General features: G+C 42.6%; 1 protein-coding gene across 1 annotated transcript in view; it reads right to left on the bottom strand.

Moving 5' to 3' along the window:
* Positions 1–11456, bottom strand: part of TMEFF1 (transmembrane protein with EGF like and two follistatin like domains 1) — a 124383-nt gene extending 112927 nt beyond the window's left edge. The window contains exon 1 of the mRNA XM_084508636.1: positions 11099–11456. Coding sequence (XP_084364762.1) covers positions 11099–11363 — 265 coding nt within the window. The 5' untranslated portion in view covers positions 11364–11456. The remainder of the gene's footprint in view (positions 1–11098) is intronic.
* Positions 11457–19793: the final 8337 nt, after the last annotated feature.

The raw sequence follows: 19793 nt of genomic DNA, 5'->3' as shown, positions 1-19793 counted from the left end.
TATGATGTCCAGGGACAAAATTTTTGTTGTGTGCTTCGCTAGCTGTTAACCAACATACCACCCCCGACCTCCAAGAAAAAACAAATAGAAACACCAAAGAAGAAACAAAATTGGAGGACAGAGAGGCACCAAAGAATTCGTATCTTCTTATCTCCTTCTCTGTTTTTAGAAAGAGAAGTGGTTAATAAAATAATAAAATGGAGGACACATGAGAGCAGTTTCAGGTAGCTTTCTGTAGTAGAACCAACCTACTTTCCTACCTACTTCTTTCATGTGGCTTTTTGAAGTAGAAGAGAGGGACTTTCCAACCCACTTCTTCCAGCTACCAGCTATCACAGAAGTCACATTGCTGCCTCAGGCTTCAGATGGGATCCACCTGTGGCAAGAAGCCCCACACCAGCAAGGCTCAGTCCTGCTGCTGCTCTTCATCCCCCCAGAAGAAGCCTGCACATCGCATCACCTCCCCAGATGCCTAACTTACACCCAATCCCCTGAATTAAAAATAAAATAAAATAAAATAAAATAAAATAAAATAAAATAAAATAAAATAAAATAAAATAAAATAAAATAAAATGAAATAAAATGAAATAAAATAAAATAAAATAAAATAAAATAAAATAAATAAAAGTGGAAACTGAACACAGGAACCACCTTTCCGCAGTCCTTCTAGCTGAAGACTCCTCATGAAAAATCAGAGAAAAGTCATGGGGATCTTTTGGTTGTTCGAGTGTCAGTATGCTGAACTCTTGTAGCTTAAGTAACTGAAAGAGGCTGGAGACATATTTTCAAGATGTTTATAGAAAGAAATACTTATTCTACAAGTAGTATTGGTACCTTTTACATATTTTTTTTTAGATAATTCTGAATGCATTTTACTGTGACTTTAAATAGCACAGAAATACATTTCTGCAATATAGAATACCAATACGTAATCCCTTTGACACAACAGACTACGTATTTGGGAAACAAATGTGAAGGCAGTAAAAAACTTCATGTTCCTACATTAACTCTTATTTGCAGGTTTCACTACTGAACTATTTAATCATTATGTTTGAATGATTTAGGATTTTTATTTTTTTATTTTTGTAATACACTGCTATAGATTAGGCTTATCAAGTGTCTAATAAAGCATTACGTTCATCTCTTTTGTCTTCTGTGTGAGGACTCTTTTATTACAGTGTAGTATCTTTTTGTTTTAATGCCGCTCTGCAGTGGATTGCCAGCTCATTAATTTTTCTGCTATAACACCCAAATCCCTTTCCTGACCAGTGTGCTGGATGATTGATTCCTTGCTCCCAGACTAATTTTTTACGTTGGACTGCATTTACCATCTGGTAGATAAATCACCCAAAACACTCAAATTCTGAGCCTGGTTCCACAGTTCCTCTTTGTTTGCTCAGCCAGCAGCGTGAATATCACTTGCAAATGTGGAGGTTGTGTTCTCTCACCTGGATAACTCTTCTACACTACAGACAGGATTTTAACAAAGAGCACTGAGATAATGATATACCTCTTCTCTCTTTAGCAAAAACAAACAAACAAACAAAAAATAAGACAGCTGTTCTCTGCTTCTTCTAGCCAAAATTTTTGTTTCCTACCTACAACAGCCACTAGTTTGTGACAAGAAAAAGAGTATTTCTTAAATCTCAGACCTGATTTTGTACATTTCAAGCACATACGCCTATTTTCACAAAGGCATTCTTTGTAGGCATAACTATATGGACAAGCAAACAAAAGGACAAGCTTTGCAGATAACTAGAGATGAAATACAATTAAACAAATGGCCTTCTCAATCCATGTTTTGCATGAGAAAACTGTTCTATAACCTTAACCTGAGCCTGCTTATTTATTTTTCACTTTTATAACCCTGAAATTATACTTTCACAAAATGATGCTCCCAACCAAGACAGGAAAAAGGAACTCTGCCTTGCAAAACTCACAGTAAACTTCCACGAGAAATGGAGGATGAAGGAAAAACTATCCTAAAACACCATATTTCAGGAAAGTAACAACTCATCTGCCAACACTACACCTGGCATTGTGGCTCAGGGGGATCCCTTTATGTTTTCAAAGGATGTTTTGCTGCTCCCCTCTGCCCTGGAGAACCCACTTGGCACAATGCCCTGACCTCTGCCTCTCCCCGAGGGATCGGAAAAAGGCACACACAATCAGAGTCAATGCTAATTAGCAAAACGTAAAGATTTAATTAGATCAATGCTTCCCCAAGTTTTAAAGCAACAAACTGCTATCCAGACAAATTTGTATCAACCTTTTTATGGAAATACCTGTTGAAAACACTGTTTGAGATGTCTCCACCAACCACCTACTGACTTTGTATCTTGGCCTCGTAGCTTAGTCACCTTAAAGATTAAAACTTACATTTTCAAAAGCATTCTCTCATTTTGTATGCCTGGTCTATTTTTGGCATTTTCTGCGTATGCACTGACACCTTGAGCTAGCCCAGATCTCAAACTTTTATGCAGCGTTTGTGAAGATTCTTGTTTGTACTAAAATTTTGGAGGAAATTCAGCAGCTTCTGCAAATGATGCTTATCTAATCACTCATTCTTTGTAGTTACGTGTGAAACCATATGTGAACCAGTCTCTGAATAGGAGAGCAAGTCAAGCTGCTGTAATGTTCAACAAACACTTCTCTATGCTCCAGGTTTAGGCAACGAAACACTTCCTCACCTGCTGCTGAAGTGTGTTTATATGAGGTTTTCTATAGTCATATGCAAGTAGATGTGACAGCACAGTTTCATTGTGGGCTAGGTGCTACTTCTTGCGTCATCAGATACTGTGTCACAGGATTTACTAGGGGTAAGCACACCTGAAGCAAGTGTTTTGGCCTGCAGTAGGTGAACATTGCGAGCTGCTGGAACTGGTCTGCAATGTGTCCGTCTGGGAAATCAGAAGGGCTGGGTCTGGGGTGAAGCAGTTGGAGTTCCTAATGTTAAGCATTTCTTGCTCATCTCACACTACAGCACTCAAGGGCAGATTAACTGGAGTTTGCCTGGTCTCTGGCTCACCCAGCTGCCTCCATCTGCTCTCACGCTGGTCCCATGTGGTCGGTGTGAGGCAGAGGAGACCTCCCAGGGTCTTGCCTTGAGGAACCCAGCTGTCACCGGCCAGCAGGCCAGGTAGCTGAAACGGGGCTGCCCACCAAGGCTTTGCCTCCAGACCAGACTGAAGAAGAGATGCTCCACATCCTGACCACCTGCATGCTTGCTTGCCAAGCTCATTGCTCTTCTTCATCAGCTGTGCCTAGCGGGATGCTCTACAAGGCTGGAAAACACACAGCCTGTTCGCGCCTTTTGAAGATCTAGAGGTGTATATAGCAAGGTCCCAGCCTGGTAAAAGCTGACACAGGGAGGATATGTCAGCTACAGAAAAGAAAAAATCCCCTTCAGAAAACTTACTGACAGTTCTGTCTTGTTCTTGTTTTTCTCCCCTTTCATTTTCGCATGTTTTCCTGCTGGTCTTAATTAACACTATTTTTGAAGCGTGGATGAGGATCCTGCCAGCTTGAACACCGTTATATAATGTGACTGTTTCAAGACTGTAATTGCAACTAAATTTATTTTTATAATACTAAGTCAAAAAAGAGGCATTACAAGGATTTAATTTTATTTTGAACCAGATCCTTTAAACACTGTTGCTGTAACACATAATCTATTACCAGAAAAGACTTGTCTTTTCAGCCCTTAGAAATTGTCTACTATAATTAGAATTTAAATTATCCTAAAATAAATCCTGATTTGCTAGTTAAACACCGCCTCCTCACAAAAACACACTGTGACCAGTAAGGCTTTTTTACGGCAACTTTGATATCAGTGTACCACTAACTTGGTATCCGGAACAGAGAAATGCCCCTCTGCAAAATTTAGGCAAACGCCTCTTCAGTGTCCCAGCCCCTACCCAGCTGGGTCTGGGGACATGAGAGGGCCAGGAAGAAGAGAACGTCTCTGGCCACCCAGCAGAGGCTCCAAGAGTTTCACTGCAGTCTTGCTCCCAGTTTCTCACAAGACAAATATTCCTTGGTAAGGATCTCAAAAAGAATAAACAGACCTGCCATTTTTTCTTTAAAATAAAATAAAATAAAATAATATAAAAAACAAAAAACAATTTGAAGAACATATGACCAATGAAGTCCAAACATTTAAATAACTAATGGTGCTACTATATATCTCCCTAATAATACAAGAGGAAATAATTCTGCCCTCAAAGCCCCATGAAGCCAGCTGTGAAGGAAATTGGAACTAAAGATATGTTGTAGCTGTTCATCAAGACAAAGGAGCAGATATGAGGTTCTCCAGGAAACTTTAATTTCATCAGATGGCAATTTTGATTGCTGAACTTACTCCTAACCAGATTTTGTCTCTATCTTCCTATCCTTTTCTGGAAGAAAAGTATTACAAAAAGAAGAACCATTTTGTCAAGAAATGGTTTCGTATAATGAAATTTACTGTGGACTTATTTAGTGCAACATGCTCTTCTCTACACACTAAGGAGCTCCACAGAATACAACACCACTCTCTCACACCCTTCCTCTTTTCGTTCCTGTATTTCTCTGGATTTCTGAATTGTTAGAATTTCAAGATGACACAAGAATAAACTGCAACATTTAGATTAGAGAGAATTATTTAGTTTATAGCAGATAATTTTAATTATAATTACAATTATAATTTTCTTATTTATTAAGCTATTCTTATGATATATATATTATATATATTTATATATAGAATAATTTACTTAGAACGTCCTTTGTCTTCATCTCTGTTGGATACTGTTGAATGCTTATGACAAGACAGGATTTTATCTCAAAAATACCAACACGTCCTCCATCTCCACTTTTGTTCTATAGCATCTGTAGGGACTTACCAGGAAGGATAAGCAGTCATCTAGAATCAGAAAAATTGATCCTTTTTCAACATCCCTGGTGCTCAACATTTTTTTTTCCCTAGAAGCTACATCTGTAGTTATTCTGGAAACTACTGCTTCTATCCTCTCTGTGGACATGCTAACGTCTGGCCACAGGCTGTAAAAGCCATGAGCACTTTCAGTTTACTGATCACTGGTGGAATGTGACCATCGCTTTATAAGGAAAAGGTGAATCAAGCCTCTTGTCAGTATCTGTTGGATTGCTCTTGTCAGTATCTGTTGGATTGTCTGCCTTCATACTTTTTTTTTTTTTTTTTTTTTCCCCCTTCCTTCCACATCCACGTAAATATTAACTCTTCACTTTATCCGCTGTACTGCCAATTTTAGAAGAACACCATCAGGCCATAAGGACAAAACACTTATCCTCACATCAACAGCAATAGATTGGTCTTAAGAAAGACACTTTTTGTTTTCCCTGTAACACGAATTATGTGACAGATCTCAGTACAAGAAGAAGGTTCTTTTGGCAATATTTGCCATGACAAACATAGCTCCTCTTTTCCTTTTTTCAAGAAACAGTAAAGAAATTGGAACCTATCCAGTCCCTTCAGTCAAGCCTCAATTGCTCCATCAGGCCATCAGTTCCCACTAGTGCAAATGATGGAGTGACACCTGTTATGAGATGATTTTCTGCTATTCTGACACTTTCAATTCCACATTAATTACCTTTCAACTCTTTAATCAGCATACGAATCTGCATTGCAAGGACATTTCATGGCTAAATAATTACACTAAGGGGAAACAGATATGTGCATGTTACTGTCTGAGTTTTAATTTCTCTTTTTAATCATTGTTTTTACTTTTTACTTAAGACTGATTTATATTCATGCCTTATGATAGTTTCTCAAAGTGATATGTAACCTGACTGAGTCTAGATCATTTATTTCAGAAGTTCAGTTGGCACAAACACATATCACAGTTTACTTGGCTAGACTGTTATAATTCATCTGTGGGAACATAAGTCATAGTATCTTAGAAAAAATAACTGATTACTCAAGTTGCGTATACCATTTTAGATCAAGTTTAGCTATGCAAACAAACAAACAAGACATGTATTTCTTAAAACTGTTATGCTAATTTACCTGAACCTGTTCCCCCAACCTGTTTTTACATTCTTGCCAACCTGGCTTCTGACCATTAACACAAATTCTTTTGGCCTTGTGTACTTTAAAATGACACACCAAAACAAACACAGATAAAAGCCAGTCCTGAGGCCACATCTGATTCTGGCTGAGCTTAGGCACAAATCTGAGGCCAAGCTCCCATGACTATCAGTGCCTGAGGTTTACAGCCACCCACATCCATCTTCACGTGTGCCAGGTGGGTGGGGCACAGGCAGGGCCAAGGCAGCTTCATGCTCTTATCCAGCTCTTCCCTTGCACCATGGGGACAGGAGATGGGCTCAAGCTTCAGACAGCACAAAAGCCCAGACTCAGAAAGAGCATATGCAAAACTCATTTTGGCCAAACCACTGAAGTCTTCACCTTGCAGAGTAGATGTACCAATGTGAGTTGCTTTAGACTCTGCCTTATCCTTAGGAAAAAAAAAAAAAAAAAACGAAGCTTTCAGCTGAAAAGCTCATACATAATTGGCAATGCACCAGAAAATAGTGACATTTTATCCTGGTTTGAACTATAAGACTGTAATTAGCCGATAATAGTAGATAGTATTTTTGAAAGTGTGCCTTCTCCTCAGTGCTGACATATCTTAGAGCTCCTAGGACAGAAACCCTTGCACTGGTGATGGAATAGTCATCTCCCTAGGAAACTGCTTAGACACTTAGAGGTTGTGCCCCAAATGTTGTGCTTCTAACCTTACTGGCTTCTTGTTCATTTAGTTTTTGGCAGATACTTTTTAAAATTCTCAGTGTCTCTATCTGTCACTGACACACCCTTTTGCAAGGAAGCAGAAGTAGCAAAGGCAAGGGCCATGTCTGAGCAGAGATGGTTTCTACCAAGGCAAGATATTCCAAGCATTACACTATTTTGGTCTGAGGTCTGTGACCTCCATTTTTGTTATTTCCTATAATCTCCACAGGGAACAAGAAGCAAGGGACTAGAGAGCACCACCAGCTCTCCACACACAAACTGTAGATGACATATTCTTCATTGCTGGTCCTTAATTAAAGCAGATGTATGAATATGTTATAAACACCACATCAAAGTAGTACACAGACAAGTCTTGAACATATATATATTTTTTTTTTTCTTGAACTGTCTATGCTGTGCCTCTTCTGCTAACATAAGCTTGGGGATTCCAGCTACAGGGTCTGGAGATCAGATGACAGGAGCCATACTTTAAATGCAGTGTTCCCTCTTTGAGGGCGTGCAGAAATCAACAACTAGTGTGATTTTTTTCTCTTCTGTTGTTATACTGCTCAGGATTATGATCATGTTCCTGGATGTTCTTGCCTTATCTGCATTGAAATCTGCCATCTCCTGTTGCTCTTCTCCTTTCTCTAAAGCTCTGTTCACACACAAACACAAACATGCTTTGAAAATAAGAACATACAACATGGCTAATTCTTGCCATCCTTTGTGACTTGCTCCCTTTCTCAGCTTTGTATCTTTTCTCATGGTGTTTCCTTACTCCCTTCTTCTGATGTACCAGTCAATAACTCCCACTTCCATCCCTTCTCAGAACCCCCTTTTTGTTGCCCAGCCTTAAGATGATTCAATTCCACTGCTGATTTCTACCCCTCCTTTCTCATCCTACTGTATTTTAAAATATCAAAACACACAAGTTTTGCTGGTGCTTGCCGTACTTCTGCTGGCTCAACATGTTCGCTGCTTCACCTCTCTTTTTTCTACTATTTTCACATTCTCTGTCTAATTTACTCTGTGAACTGCTTCAGGGCAGAAGCCATTTCTCTAAAGCATATTGAAAGTTAAGGTAACGTATGTATGGTAAAGGATGGCTCCTATATAGCTTTCTCTGCTGTCCTGTCCAAAAATTTACAAGCCTATTTGACAGCTTATACTTCTATGCTCAATAAACAGCACATCATATTCTCAGCCATCATATTCACAGGATGGATACTTTCCTTTGTCTACCCATTCCCTTCCCTCTCTCTAATCTGCAATTTCTATCTGTTTCCATCTATGAGCTATTAGAGAGATGTTATGGTTGTGCAAAAGAAAGTCATTCATGTTCCTCAGAAGATGAATTCAATGAAAGAGTAAGTGTCCTTAATTTTTCCTTGACCTCATTCAGTTCTCAATAAGCTAAGATAAAATTATCTTCACCCACGTTGCTCAAAGAGACTTTAAGAAACTGGGGGCAGCATATGGCCCATGAGACTCCTAGGAGGCGTGTGAAATCATCCCAAACAAGCATACATGATCACGTGAAGGAGGAACAAGCTGAAATGCTTACCAACAGAAACATATCACTGCTAATTAATACCGGGTGCCCAGATCCAAGCCAATGCACCGAAAAAAAAAAAAAACAAAACAAAACACCCTGTCAAGCCTGCATACCCCTCACTGAAATTCTCCACATTTGGGCAGTTATAATAAATTGCAGCCTCTGTGGCTGCCACACGATCAGAGGGTGTCTCACGTGGGAGATTCAGCCGGACTAAAACTCAACATTCCCACATGCAATGTGGGAATTCCCCTGTGCAGCTCATGAACTAACCACCTTTTGAACTTACCTTCACACTCGGGATGTTTTGACATCCTCCTGCAGTTCACAGGAGTTCTTTATTAAGGACAAGGCTGGCTCATAACCCGAGAGGGGGTGCAAGTATCACAGTATCACTCCATCCTACTTATAGACAGTCAGCGAGTAGCAGGAGTGCTACAAAAGATGACCTCAGGTAAAGCTGGGAATAAGGTAACACCTCTAAAACATAAACCTTAAAATTTGTTGGCTATTCTCTTTTCCAGAAAAAAAAATACCAACTTCTGTTTTTTACCACATACTAGGTAAAACGGAGCTATTTCAGTTTTCCTAGCTTAGCAAAGTAGGGATCGACAGACAAACAAATGCATACAAGTCCACATCATCAATTAACTTCAGCTATGTCTTTATTCTCTGCTTCCTGCTCTAATCACTCGATTATATGATCTTTCCTTGGCCAGCAATGATGCAATTATACAATAATTCAACAAAAGACTAAACTGCACTGCCTGTGCAGAAGGGGAAGAACCGAGGCTGAAAAAGCTGTCTTGATTTTCATGTCATCTGCCTGTGTTGTCCACCTCGCGATGTTTTTTTGTTACAGCAAACTCTTTATTTATCAGTATACTCTGGAGGAATTAAGGAGAGGAGTTTGACATTTCCTAAAAATTTAACAATAAATAAGGGTAGCTACATAATCGAGTGATTATAAAATGTTACAGCCTCAGGAGTCATCCCTAAAAGTTTAAGAAACTGTTCCAGGGCAGTCAGCCAAACTGATATAGACTAAAACATCAAAATAATGGGCAAAGTACGAATTGTTCTTCTGTGGGTATGGACACTAATTTAGAGAGTCTAAATTTTTGAAGAAAAGGTAGTGATGAAGTTTGTAAGGATAACTTTCTGCATAAATAGCAAGCTATGTGATAGCACTCCACTGAGAATGGTGCTAATGTCAATGTCTGGCCCCACGTGTAAATACAGGAAAGTCATCTTTGCGGGGAGTAACTTCTCCAGTAAAAGTTAATGAAGCCATCCAGAGGCAAGTGAGGGGAAAATCTGTCCCAGATATTATGTGTTGATATTAGTCCCTTTAAAATTAATGTTGAGAACCGAAACTCTGCGTTTGTGCATGAGGCAGTTACCACGCGGCAGGATCTGACCGCTGTATTTTTAAATGCAATTTCTCTTCCCCATTTTTATAGTTACACTAAAATTAGTGCCTGCCGTACATACGCATACAGCATGTACACTTGCTTCTGCCTTTTTTCCACTTGACTGTGCCATTCCGACTGTCTTTGATACAGCACACGGTTTTCCAATCCCAGGTTGGAAAGCCCTCTTTCAGTAATGGTTTCTAAATAGCGGCATCCGTGCGTTCCACATTGTCTTAGAAACTTCCTCGTATATTTCATCAGCCTTCCATGTTTAATCTCCCTGATTTATGCACATGCTCTGCTCTAATGACCCACATGTCTCTGATGGGTAAGCCTCTAATGCCAGTGGCACATTAACCTATTAAACTCTCTTAAAAAAAAATATTAATAAAAAGTGGTATTTGTACAAACAATAAAAAACTCAGGCAAAACAGCAGCACCGTGGCATCACACACTAATACAGTGGGTGACAAACCTGGGTAAATTAAGAACAAATAAGCTTATGGAGAGTGACCAGCAGTGCGATTTTTGTATTGCAAAACCATTTTGCGATGATGCGCGCTGCTCTGTGAATATTATATTAGTAGCAGTGTGATATTATCCCTATTATAAAAGGTGACCGGGGTAGGGGGAAGGTCCCTCTGCTGCTCCCCCTTTCCCCGAGAGCTGCCGGGCACTTTCAGAGCCCCTCCCGGCCGGCTCCGGGAACCTCTCGGAGCGGCGGCTGCCTCCGCACCCAGCTTCAGACAATGGGAGCGGGGCTGGGAGCGGGGACCGGGGATGTTCATCACCTTGGAGAAGGCACGGCTGAAGAGCTGCCTGCCCCGCCGCCCTCCCGCCGGGTGCGCAGCCCATTGTTTTATAAAGAGCGGCGGGGAGGCGAGCACCGGGATTTATTTTATTTTATTATTTTTATTTTTATTTTTTTCGGGGAAAAACGGATTCGCCTTGCCGGTTTGTAGGAGGAAAAGGGGTGTTTGCAACAAAACGTAAACTTTACGGTGTACGCCTTGACTTCGGCTGACTTTACAAAGCCCGTATCCCTGAAGATGCGCTGCCGCCGCGCCAGCCCAGCTCCCCTACACCGAGCCCAGCCCCAAACACCCCTGTAACCCTCTCCCACACACACATAAAACACCCCCCTACCGCTGGGGGGGACCCAAAGCGGGGCACCCCCCGGGTTTTCCCGTGTCTGAGCCTCGCCCAGCACGAAGGGCAGGGCAGGATGGGTGCCCCACCAGCCGTGTGCACGGGGATGGGGTCGCCGCCCCCCGGGCTGCCTCCCGCCGGTCCCCCTCTCGCCACCACCCGCGGGGCTGGTGCCGGGGGGGGGCGGCTTTGTGTGCCCCCCTCCCCACGTCCCCGCGTGGGCTTTACCTGAGCAGTTGATGCCTTTCCCCTTGCCGCCGCCCTGGCACTCGGCGGCGGGCAGGGGGTGGGATGCGCGGCCGGCGGGCAGCGCCGAGAGGGCGAGCAGCAGCAGGGCCGAGGTGTAGCACAGCGCCAGGGGGGGCCCCCCTCTCCCTCTCCCCGGGGGTCCCCCTCGCGGCGGGGGTCGCGGCCGGGCGGCGGCCGGGCTGCTCGCCACCATGGCGAGGGGCGGCCGGGGAGCAGCGGGATGGCGGCGGCAGGCCCGCAGCATCAAGCGGAGCCCGCGGCGCCGCCCGGGCGGCTCCGTCCTTTCTCCGCCGGCCCCCGGCACCCCTTCAGCATCCCCGCCGAGGCGGCCGCACGGAGCCTCAGCCGCCGCCGGCTCCCCCCCAGCTCCCCGCCGCCGCCGGCAGCCGGCAGGGCTGGCCCGGGAGGGGCGCAGGGAGCAGGGAGCTCCCCCCTCCCCGCCTCTGCTGCTGCTGCTGCTGCTACTGCCTCCTCCTCCTCTTCCTCCTCTTCCTCCTCCTCCTCCTCCTCCTCCGCCTCCGCGCCGTGCCCCGGCCGCGCTCCTTTGTGCTGCTCCTCCGGCTGCAACAAAGGGAGCGGAGCCCTGCCGGCTGCTGCCGCCGCCGCGGAGAGGGAGGAGGAGGAGGAGGAGGAGGGGGAGGAAGGAGCACACGTGACGGCAGCCCCCTCCCCCGGCACCCGCCGGCGGCTCCGTGCCCCCCGATGGGCCGCGGGGCGAGGGGGAAGGCGACCGCACCGCCGCTGCTCCCGGGGGAGCCGCAGGAGCTGGGGCTGGGTTTTGGGCGTGCGGGAGCCCAGCACGCCCGGGGAGCGTTTGCACAAACCCGGGAGCATCCGAGGAAACGAGCTCGCCGGCAGGGCAGGGGCTTTGGCGAGCCGGCGCTTTTGTCGGCCGGGGGCTTTCCAGCCACCCACCCGCAGCCTCCTCCGAGGACCAGCAGGGATCCCGAGCGCAGCCCATCAGCATCCTGCTGTGGCCCGAAAGTTTGGTCAGGTCTGGCATCGCTGTCACCAGTTTTATGAAGGGAAAGCATAGGAGGTAGCTGGACATTCAGCGAGATTTGTTTTCCCATTGTCACTTCCATTTTGTGCAAGTTTTTCCATCCACAGTGCAAACTGCTCACTTTTTGGGGAAGAAGGGTTGCCCGTGTCCTCAGCCCGTGTCCTCAGCCCATGCCACCTTCCTGCCTTAAGGTACAGCTCCTGAGCGATGAGCCCTGAGAGCAGTCTGGTAACAGGAGCAGTTGGGAATAAGGCCATAAATCCAGCAGCAAGCTTTGGGTAGGCAGAGAGGTCAGGCACAGTTGTTGTCCTTTCAAATACGGTGATGGGGAGGCAAGCCCTGTATCACCCAGACTGAAAGAGTACTTTTCTTCCAGCCTCTGAAATTCAGCACAGGCTGCCTCTGCCATGTAAATGTTTCTCTGTAATTACTTGCTCCTTTTGTGAGTTGTGGTGCCAGATGTCAGAAGACCTCCACTCCTCAGCAAGGTAAGGTGCATTCACTTGCACAAAGCCTTGCTCTGATCTCCCTTGACTGCCTGGGTGTACTAGCAAGGTTATTTAAAGCTTGCTCAGATGCATATTGCATCTAGTCTACTGGGCAGGTAAAACGTTTGGATTATCAGGCCATGGGGCCGGCACTGGTCTTGTGTTGTGAAGCTAGTACCTTGCTATGGTTGGAGCAAATGCCCCAAAAAGCCCTTTCCATAGACACAACTGGATCCATCTTGCCTTACACACAATATTTTACTGCACTTCTTGCTGGAGGGCTGCACCAAAACTGCCCCCAAGGAGTCAGAAAGCTCCTCCTAGCACCCAGCCTGAACACATTCAAGACCAGTTCATAACCATGTGTCCTTGTGCCATACAGTGCTGCAGTTTGGGCATTTCTCTGTCCCTTGCCTTATACCTGTAAAAGGGGTACAGGCAGCAACCACAGCCACTCTCGACTTGCCAAGCCTACCAGCAAGCTCCTTAGTCTCCCCCTGTAACTCAGACAGCTCGATACAGCTTGAATTCAGCTTTCTTCCCCACAGCTGACATGAAACATGTAAAATCTTTTCACAAAGTATTGCCGGTCTTTGCAGTGGATGAAGTCTCTCCCCAGATAACCATTTTTCATACAGGCAATTTGCTTTTTATACGACCAGATCACACTGATGGTTTGGGGTCACACTGTGAGTGACTAATACAGGCAACTCCTTCTCTTTGTCTGTCATTTACAGTCCATAATAAAAATGCTTTTTATAAATGTCTAAATGCATGACCTTATCTTTTCCATTATTGAATTTCGTCTCATTTCTGTTATTCCAGTTCTCAAGATTATGTAGTCATCTCTGTAAGATGTTCTGAACCTCCTTTGTATTGACAGTCCTGCCCAGCTCTTTGTGACCAGAGCGCACCAGCTTTCACGCTAATGAAAACACATGCACATATAAACTATGGGTCCCAGAACAAACTTTAAGAAACAGCAGGACTAACTTCTCCCACTTTACATGTTCCCTTCCAGGGCAGTCATTTGCAGCGAGTTCCCAACTGAATTTGCAGCGTCGTTTCAGTTCCCTAGTTCTTTCAGCTTAACTAGGCAATCCCTATGCGGCATCACATGAAAGCTTTTAGCAAGTCCAGACAGATTGTAAGTAAACCTAATGGGGTTTGGGGTTGCTTTTATTTTTTATTTTTTTTTCCTGGCTCCTGGAATAAAAGACATGCCTTTTTTTTTTTTTTTTTTTTTTTTTCTTTTTTTTTCTTTTTAAGCTAGAAAAGCCATGTCTCAGTGTCTGAGTTGTGCTATCTGTCTGCAGGCACCTCTAGCTAGTCTTAAGTGAGTGATACAGTCATGCTTGATTGGCAAATTCACACTGTGCCAGCTGGGTACTCATTCTTATCCTGTTCTCTGATATATATTAAAAAAGAAAAAAAAAAAAGAAAAAAGAAAAAAAAAAAAGAAACACTTTCCTGCCAGCCAAAGAAGCAAAAGAACTCTAGAAGAGTTTGAACAAGCTGCTCCTGCAATACAAATTGTTACAGGCTGAGGCAATGCCACACTGAAGAAGTGACAGATCTGATATCTATCTCTTTGAGATCATGCTAAATCCTGTCACATTTGGTACCTTCCATCTTTGGCAAGTGAATACGACTTTATTGCAATTATACAGTAATTTCACTTCTGCTCACCTCCAACTGTGAAAGTAGGAAGCTCCACAGATTGTCTAAAATTGTCATCCTCTGCAAGCTCTTGAACACAAACAGCAGTTTTTCAGCCTGCTGCTGGTGCACATACCATTTCTGCTCTCCCTTATTTTCCTCCAGTAATTGTAAGAAGGAAGATGCGCAACCAAAGGGAACCAGGGAATATGCAAGAGCAGGGAGAAGCTGCCAGACTGGCAAGGGAGATTTCATTTGCCAGAGATCTGGAAAAAAAAAATAATATATATATATATATATATATATATATAAAATTGTGAAAGCACTGTTTTATTTCATCTTAGATTACAAAACGGAGAACAGAGATCTCTAATTTAGTGAAATCATTAAACGGTTGTCTGGAGCCCCATGTACCCATATGCACGAGGTGTTAGAAATATATATTATTTTTTTTTTCCTAGAGAAGACATTAAAAATGTTAACAGAATGCAAACTGGAACAGTGTTCACAGCAGTCTCAGCAGGGCTGAGGCTGGTAGGGCCCTCTGGAGGCCGACTGGTCCCAGACCTGCTCCAGCAGGGACACTCAGAGCAGGCTGCCCAGGGCTAAGTCCAGATGGCTTCTGGAGACCTCCAAGGAGGAGACCCCACAGCCTCTCTGGGCAGCCTGTGCCAGTGCTCTGTCACCAACACAGGGAGAAAGTGTTTCCTGATGTTCAGTCTGCACCTTCTGTGTTTCAGTTTCTGTCCCTTGCCTCTGGTCCTGAACCAAAGACCTTGCTGTCCAACCAAATCTAGAGTCAGCCTCAACAAAAGCCTTAGAACCTCTCCTACAAACTATTTAATTTTTGTTCTTTTCATCAAAAATACTCAGTTTGTCCAATAGTTGAACTCATTTCTCTGTCCCCATTTTTTTCTGCTTCTCCTCACTGCCCCAAATCTCATCTGCCACCGAAATCTGCCACCTTCATCATTTACAACTTGAAAAATACAAATAAGGATCTTCAGAATATGATCCTACTGTATTCTGATAATATAAAATGAGTACACAATCAAAACAGTCAATAAAGGACCAGGTGGTAATGGTTATGTCATTTAGTTCCATATGTAGTTAATTAGCTATTAAATTTCGTATTTAATTGATTCACATTAAAATTATTTTTCAGCACAGCAGACTTTCTTCTGTGTTATTCCCACACACTTCAGCTCCCCAGTGCATAACCCAGGATTTAGGGCATGTCCAACTCTCGGTGCAGAAGCTTGATGAAGCAATTCAACACCTCGCAAAGCCACCCCCATAAACTGATCACGGCTCTGGGACAAGCAACACTGGCAGCGGGAAAGCAGCCACTTTGTGGCTCCCACAGCACCCTAATTTCCTTTCCCAACTCTCAAAGCTGCCCCAATGACTTTTTGAGGCAGCAACATATTCAGGGCAGTTTTTCAAATGTTTGCCTACATCTTCTTTCTTCCTTGATTTTCTGCTTTTCACTTTTCCATTCACTGTGGTGCTGTATCTGTTTCTCTTCTTGCAGTTGTTTTGCCATTCCTTTCCCAGAAAATCTTTCTTCAGCTGAAGGACTTGACCAAAAAAACATTTGGCTCAACAAGATGATTTTTAAGAACCAGGATAGAGATACACTTATCCTCATGTCTTGATAATCTTAGCTCATCTCCCCACTAATATAATAAATCCCTGTCCCCACTCTAGCTTGCTGGACCATACGTGTTCTTGAATTTGGTGTCACAACATCCACAGGAATCAAGAAATTAAGTCCACTGAGTCCATTTTGGAACTGAGAAAATGGAGGCATGAAAGGTTTGTTTGTTTGTTTGTTTGTTTGTATTTCAGTGATAGGACACATGGGAAACAAATGATACTGTAGCCATTTCAGAGCAAAACACTTCTCTTTTAAAACACAGTTTCAAATGCATGCTTCCTCCTTGCTTTTCAATTTCAGTTCCTTCCAACACTAAAACCTGTCTTGACTTTTATTCTGAGTGGTGGCAGAACAGTGGTGGAAGCTGCAAAAGGTTCTCAGGGCACAAGTATGTTTACCTGTTAGATTTGTCCATCTTGCATTGCCATTGCTTATGCATTCTTGGTTCTTACTAATTTATTCCAAACATTTTTTTCTCCTTCTTTTGTTTCTATAGTAAAATATGAGCTGTCATTTAGTGACTTCACATATTCAGGTCTTTTAATCTTTCCTCCTTAATCAATTCTTCAGCACATTAATCATTTTGTTACCGTTTTCTCATTTTCTTCTCATTTGTTGACATCTTTCTCTTACTAAGAAATACCGTCAGCCTCTAACGGCTGATCAGTAGAAGGGATTTCCAGATGTTGACAAATATTTTTGTCTCTTATTGATTGGACTGTTTCAATTCTTTGTTAACACTGGACACCAGTGAATTATATCTAGACTGCAGCTAATTCACAACGTAGTAACCTGTGTGCTCCAAGGGGTACCAGGAAGGTCACACATTATTCAGTTCTGCAGTTCTTTCACTAGCTCCATAAAAGAAAGCAGATTTTAAATTTTTCTTTTAGTTTTTGGCATCCTCAAAGGCAAAAATATAGTATATTTCACCGAACCTGAGCTGTATGGCCCCAACAGATTTCTGTCTTCTGAATCAGATGGGTATTTAGTTTAAGTATAATCTTCAGTTAATGACTACTAGGGATCTTGCCAATTATGCCCCTTGCTTTGAGAATACCCTTCACATTGCTATCTGCAATTCTTAATCAAAACATAAAAGCAGATTAAAGAATGACATGCTTTATGCCGCATTTAATTGTCCCCACTGACTGGTTTTAGTAGTACATTATATAGTAAAATATTCTCAAACATTTTTGTCAAGGGGCTCTGTAATTTCAATTTTATTTTGTTTTAATTTTTGTTACAGAAGCACACAAGTGAATGCAGCACACTGCTTGTCAGCCCACTAAAGACATACAGAAAGGGAATATTACCTCCCTGTGCTGTGACAGTGCGTAATTCAGAATTGCATAAGCTTTTCTTTATTGCTATATTGCATTACATTTCCCAGCCTAATTTTCTCCGGCCTTCTGCTCTTCTTGCACTCTAGTTTTGCATAACTTTTCAAAGTTTATTAACTATTTCCGTGGTGCTGCAAGTTGATTTCTATCATTATCCAGCTAGCTAGCCTTCTCAAGCATAGCCAGATGCGTTCGTATCAATGGCTATATTTCTTATGCTTGTATTATCACCAAACTGTCCAACCTTCATTTTCCTAGCTATTTTAATGATGTTTTACACAAAAGAGACAGATTACATTGTTCTTGCTCCACATTATACGTAATGCTTATAAGCACAAAAAGCAATTACATTATCTTTATGTTAATATGAAACTATACACTTAGAAAAAAAAATAACTGCCAAGGACAATGAGAAACAGAAAAGTTGTGTATTTTTTTAACATGCCCAGTGATTGCAGCATATAAAATAAGAATTAGGCAAGTTACCAACTCTAACTTAATGCATTCTCAGGTTAATGAGAGATTAGGGTCTGGAATAATGACATTCTTAAATGATAACATACTCTTATCTTGTTTCTCCACAAAAACTCACAAAGAACTTCCGAATCTCGTGGAAGCCCAGTGTGTGTCCATTAACATAGTAATATGCTTTTTCCAGTGGAGCACATCACTAAGTATTTGCAAGCCATGACTTATAAATGGAGGTTTATTGGATTTCCAGAACCTCGTGAAATCTCCTTTGGTGGATAATAAAGGCAAATGAATAAATTTCCATAGGAACTTGTCTAATATGATTACATTTGTATCCAGAAATATGAGACTATTAGGGACTTAAACTGGTCAGAGCATTGTTTCTCCTGCTCTATGCATTTCTGTCTGTCTGCTGGAAGTTTTCAAGATAAAAACAAGGCCCGTGGGGGGAAACATCATGCCATCTGATGAGAGGCAGCTGGTGCACCTTGGTGAGGGCACACCTGGAAAAACGGTGCTTTTGGCAGATGCCTAATGGAGGTGTTGTAGTGAATTAGGAAGATTTAACAATGGCTTGCCTGTTCAAAAAAAATAAAATAAATTAATAATAATAATAAAAGCTAGCTGAACCAAGCATTTCCTACCATTTGATTATGCAATGGTAATAAAAGTCTGAATTCAGCTTCAATCTTTTTGACAAAGTGATTTAATAAGTAGTCCCTTAATATCGATGGTGAAATTTCTGCTTGGCAAGATAGGAGATGAATATAGCTTTTTGCAGGTAGCACCGATCTCTTGACTTGCTGCAATCACATGATTTGATTGCATGCAACCATGCCTCCTGCCCCAGTTCCCCCTCGAGAAATTTTACTTCTTTTCCACTAGAAAGATATATTGCCCAAATTTCCTCAAAGATCACCTGCTTCTGACAGATTAAAAGTATGTTCTGCTTAAAGATTGAGTTCCTTTTGCAGGATACTCCCCAGGCAGTGGGGCCAGGTTTTGGTGGTGGGGCTCTGCAAACCAGGCTTCCCTGGCCACTAGCAGGCTGCAGAGCTTTCCTCCTCTTTTTGCCTGCTCTGCCACCCTCTGTGGGAACAGGCTTTGAGTCTTGGGGGCCCCCATTGCCTCCTAACATTTCACAATATCTCAAACACTTGCCTGGAGTGGGGGGGCCCACATCCTCCTTTTCAGAGGCATATGGCTGATGGAAACACATTAAACCTGCAGCGTTTGCGTATGCTCTTGAAGCAGCACCCTCTATATTTAATAGTCAGGGTTCCTTTGTAGATAATACAGGCAGCAGTAGGATGCATATTCAGTGAGTTTTGGAGGATAGTATCAATTACAGGCAATTTTCCCATTTGGAACTTTCCCCTGTATCACAAATGCTTCTGAAGTTGCAAGGTTCAAAGTACTTCTCCCTGCCCTGGGATATGGGTTTTGTGTTGGGAAGTGGCACTAATTGCTTTTGAGTGGAGAACAGGCTAAATTGGCTGATACATATCAATCAATATAAAAGCACTGACTAAAACTGTTAAGTGAGATGCACTACATCTCACATAGTGGGAAATGCAGATACTATATGATTATTGTGCAGTCCTAAGAGATGCAATTAAATGTTATTTTAATTGTATTATTTCTCCTGTCCCTGAGAGACCTGATTTTGTGGATACCAACATAAGTCATAGTTAATTTTCAGAGTATCATTAATCCCTTTGTTCTTCATCAGGTCATGGATGCTATTGATGCTTCTGAGGATGAAATGGGTATTTCTTCACAAGACCCTGAACTTGCTATGCTCCTTGCTTTTACAAAGGGAGAAATGGATTTGCATCAGAGTCTCAAAAACTGCAGATTGTGCTAAAACAACATATTCTACCAAAGCGCTTTCTATGCCTAGCTAGTAGCATAATATGTAGTGGACTTATTGTTGACACAGCTCTGGATATTTATATTCTTTCTGGAATAGCACAACGTGATTTTGAATGTCATGTGGAGACTGACAATGGGATTGCTACTGAAGGAAAGAGAACTGCTTCTGGACTGT

This window comes from Aythya ferina (genome assembly GCF_964211825.1).
Source record: "Aythya ferina genome assembly, chromosome: 2".
NCBI classification, from domain to species: domain Eukaryota; kingdom Metazoa; phylum Chordata; class Aves; order Anseriformes; family Anatidae; genus Aythya; species Aythya ferina.
This window is presented reverse-complemented; position numbering and strand designations above follow the sequence as displayed.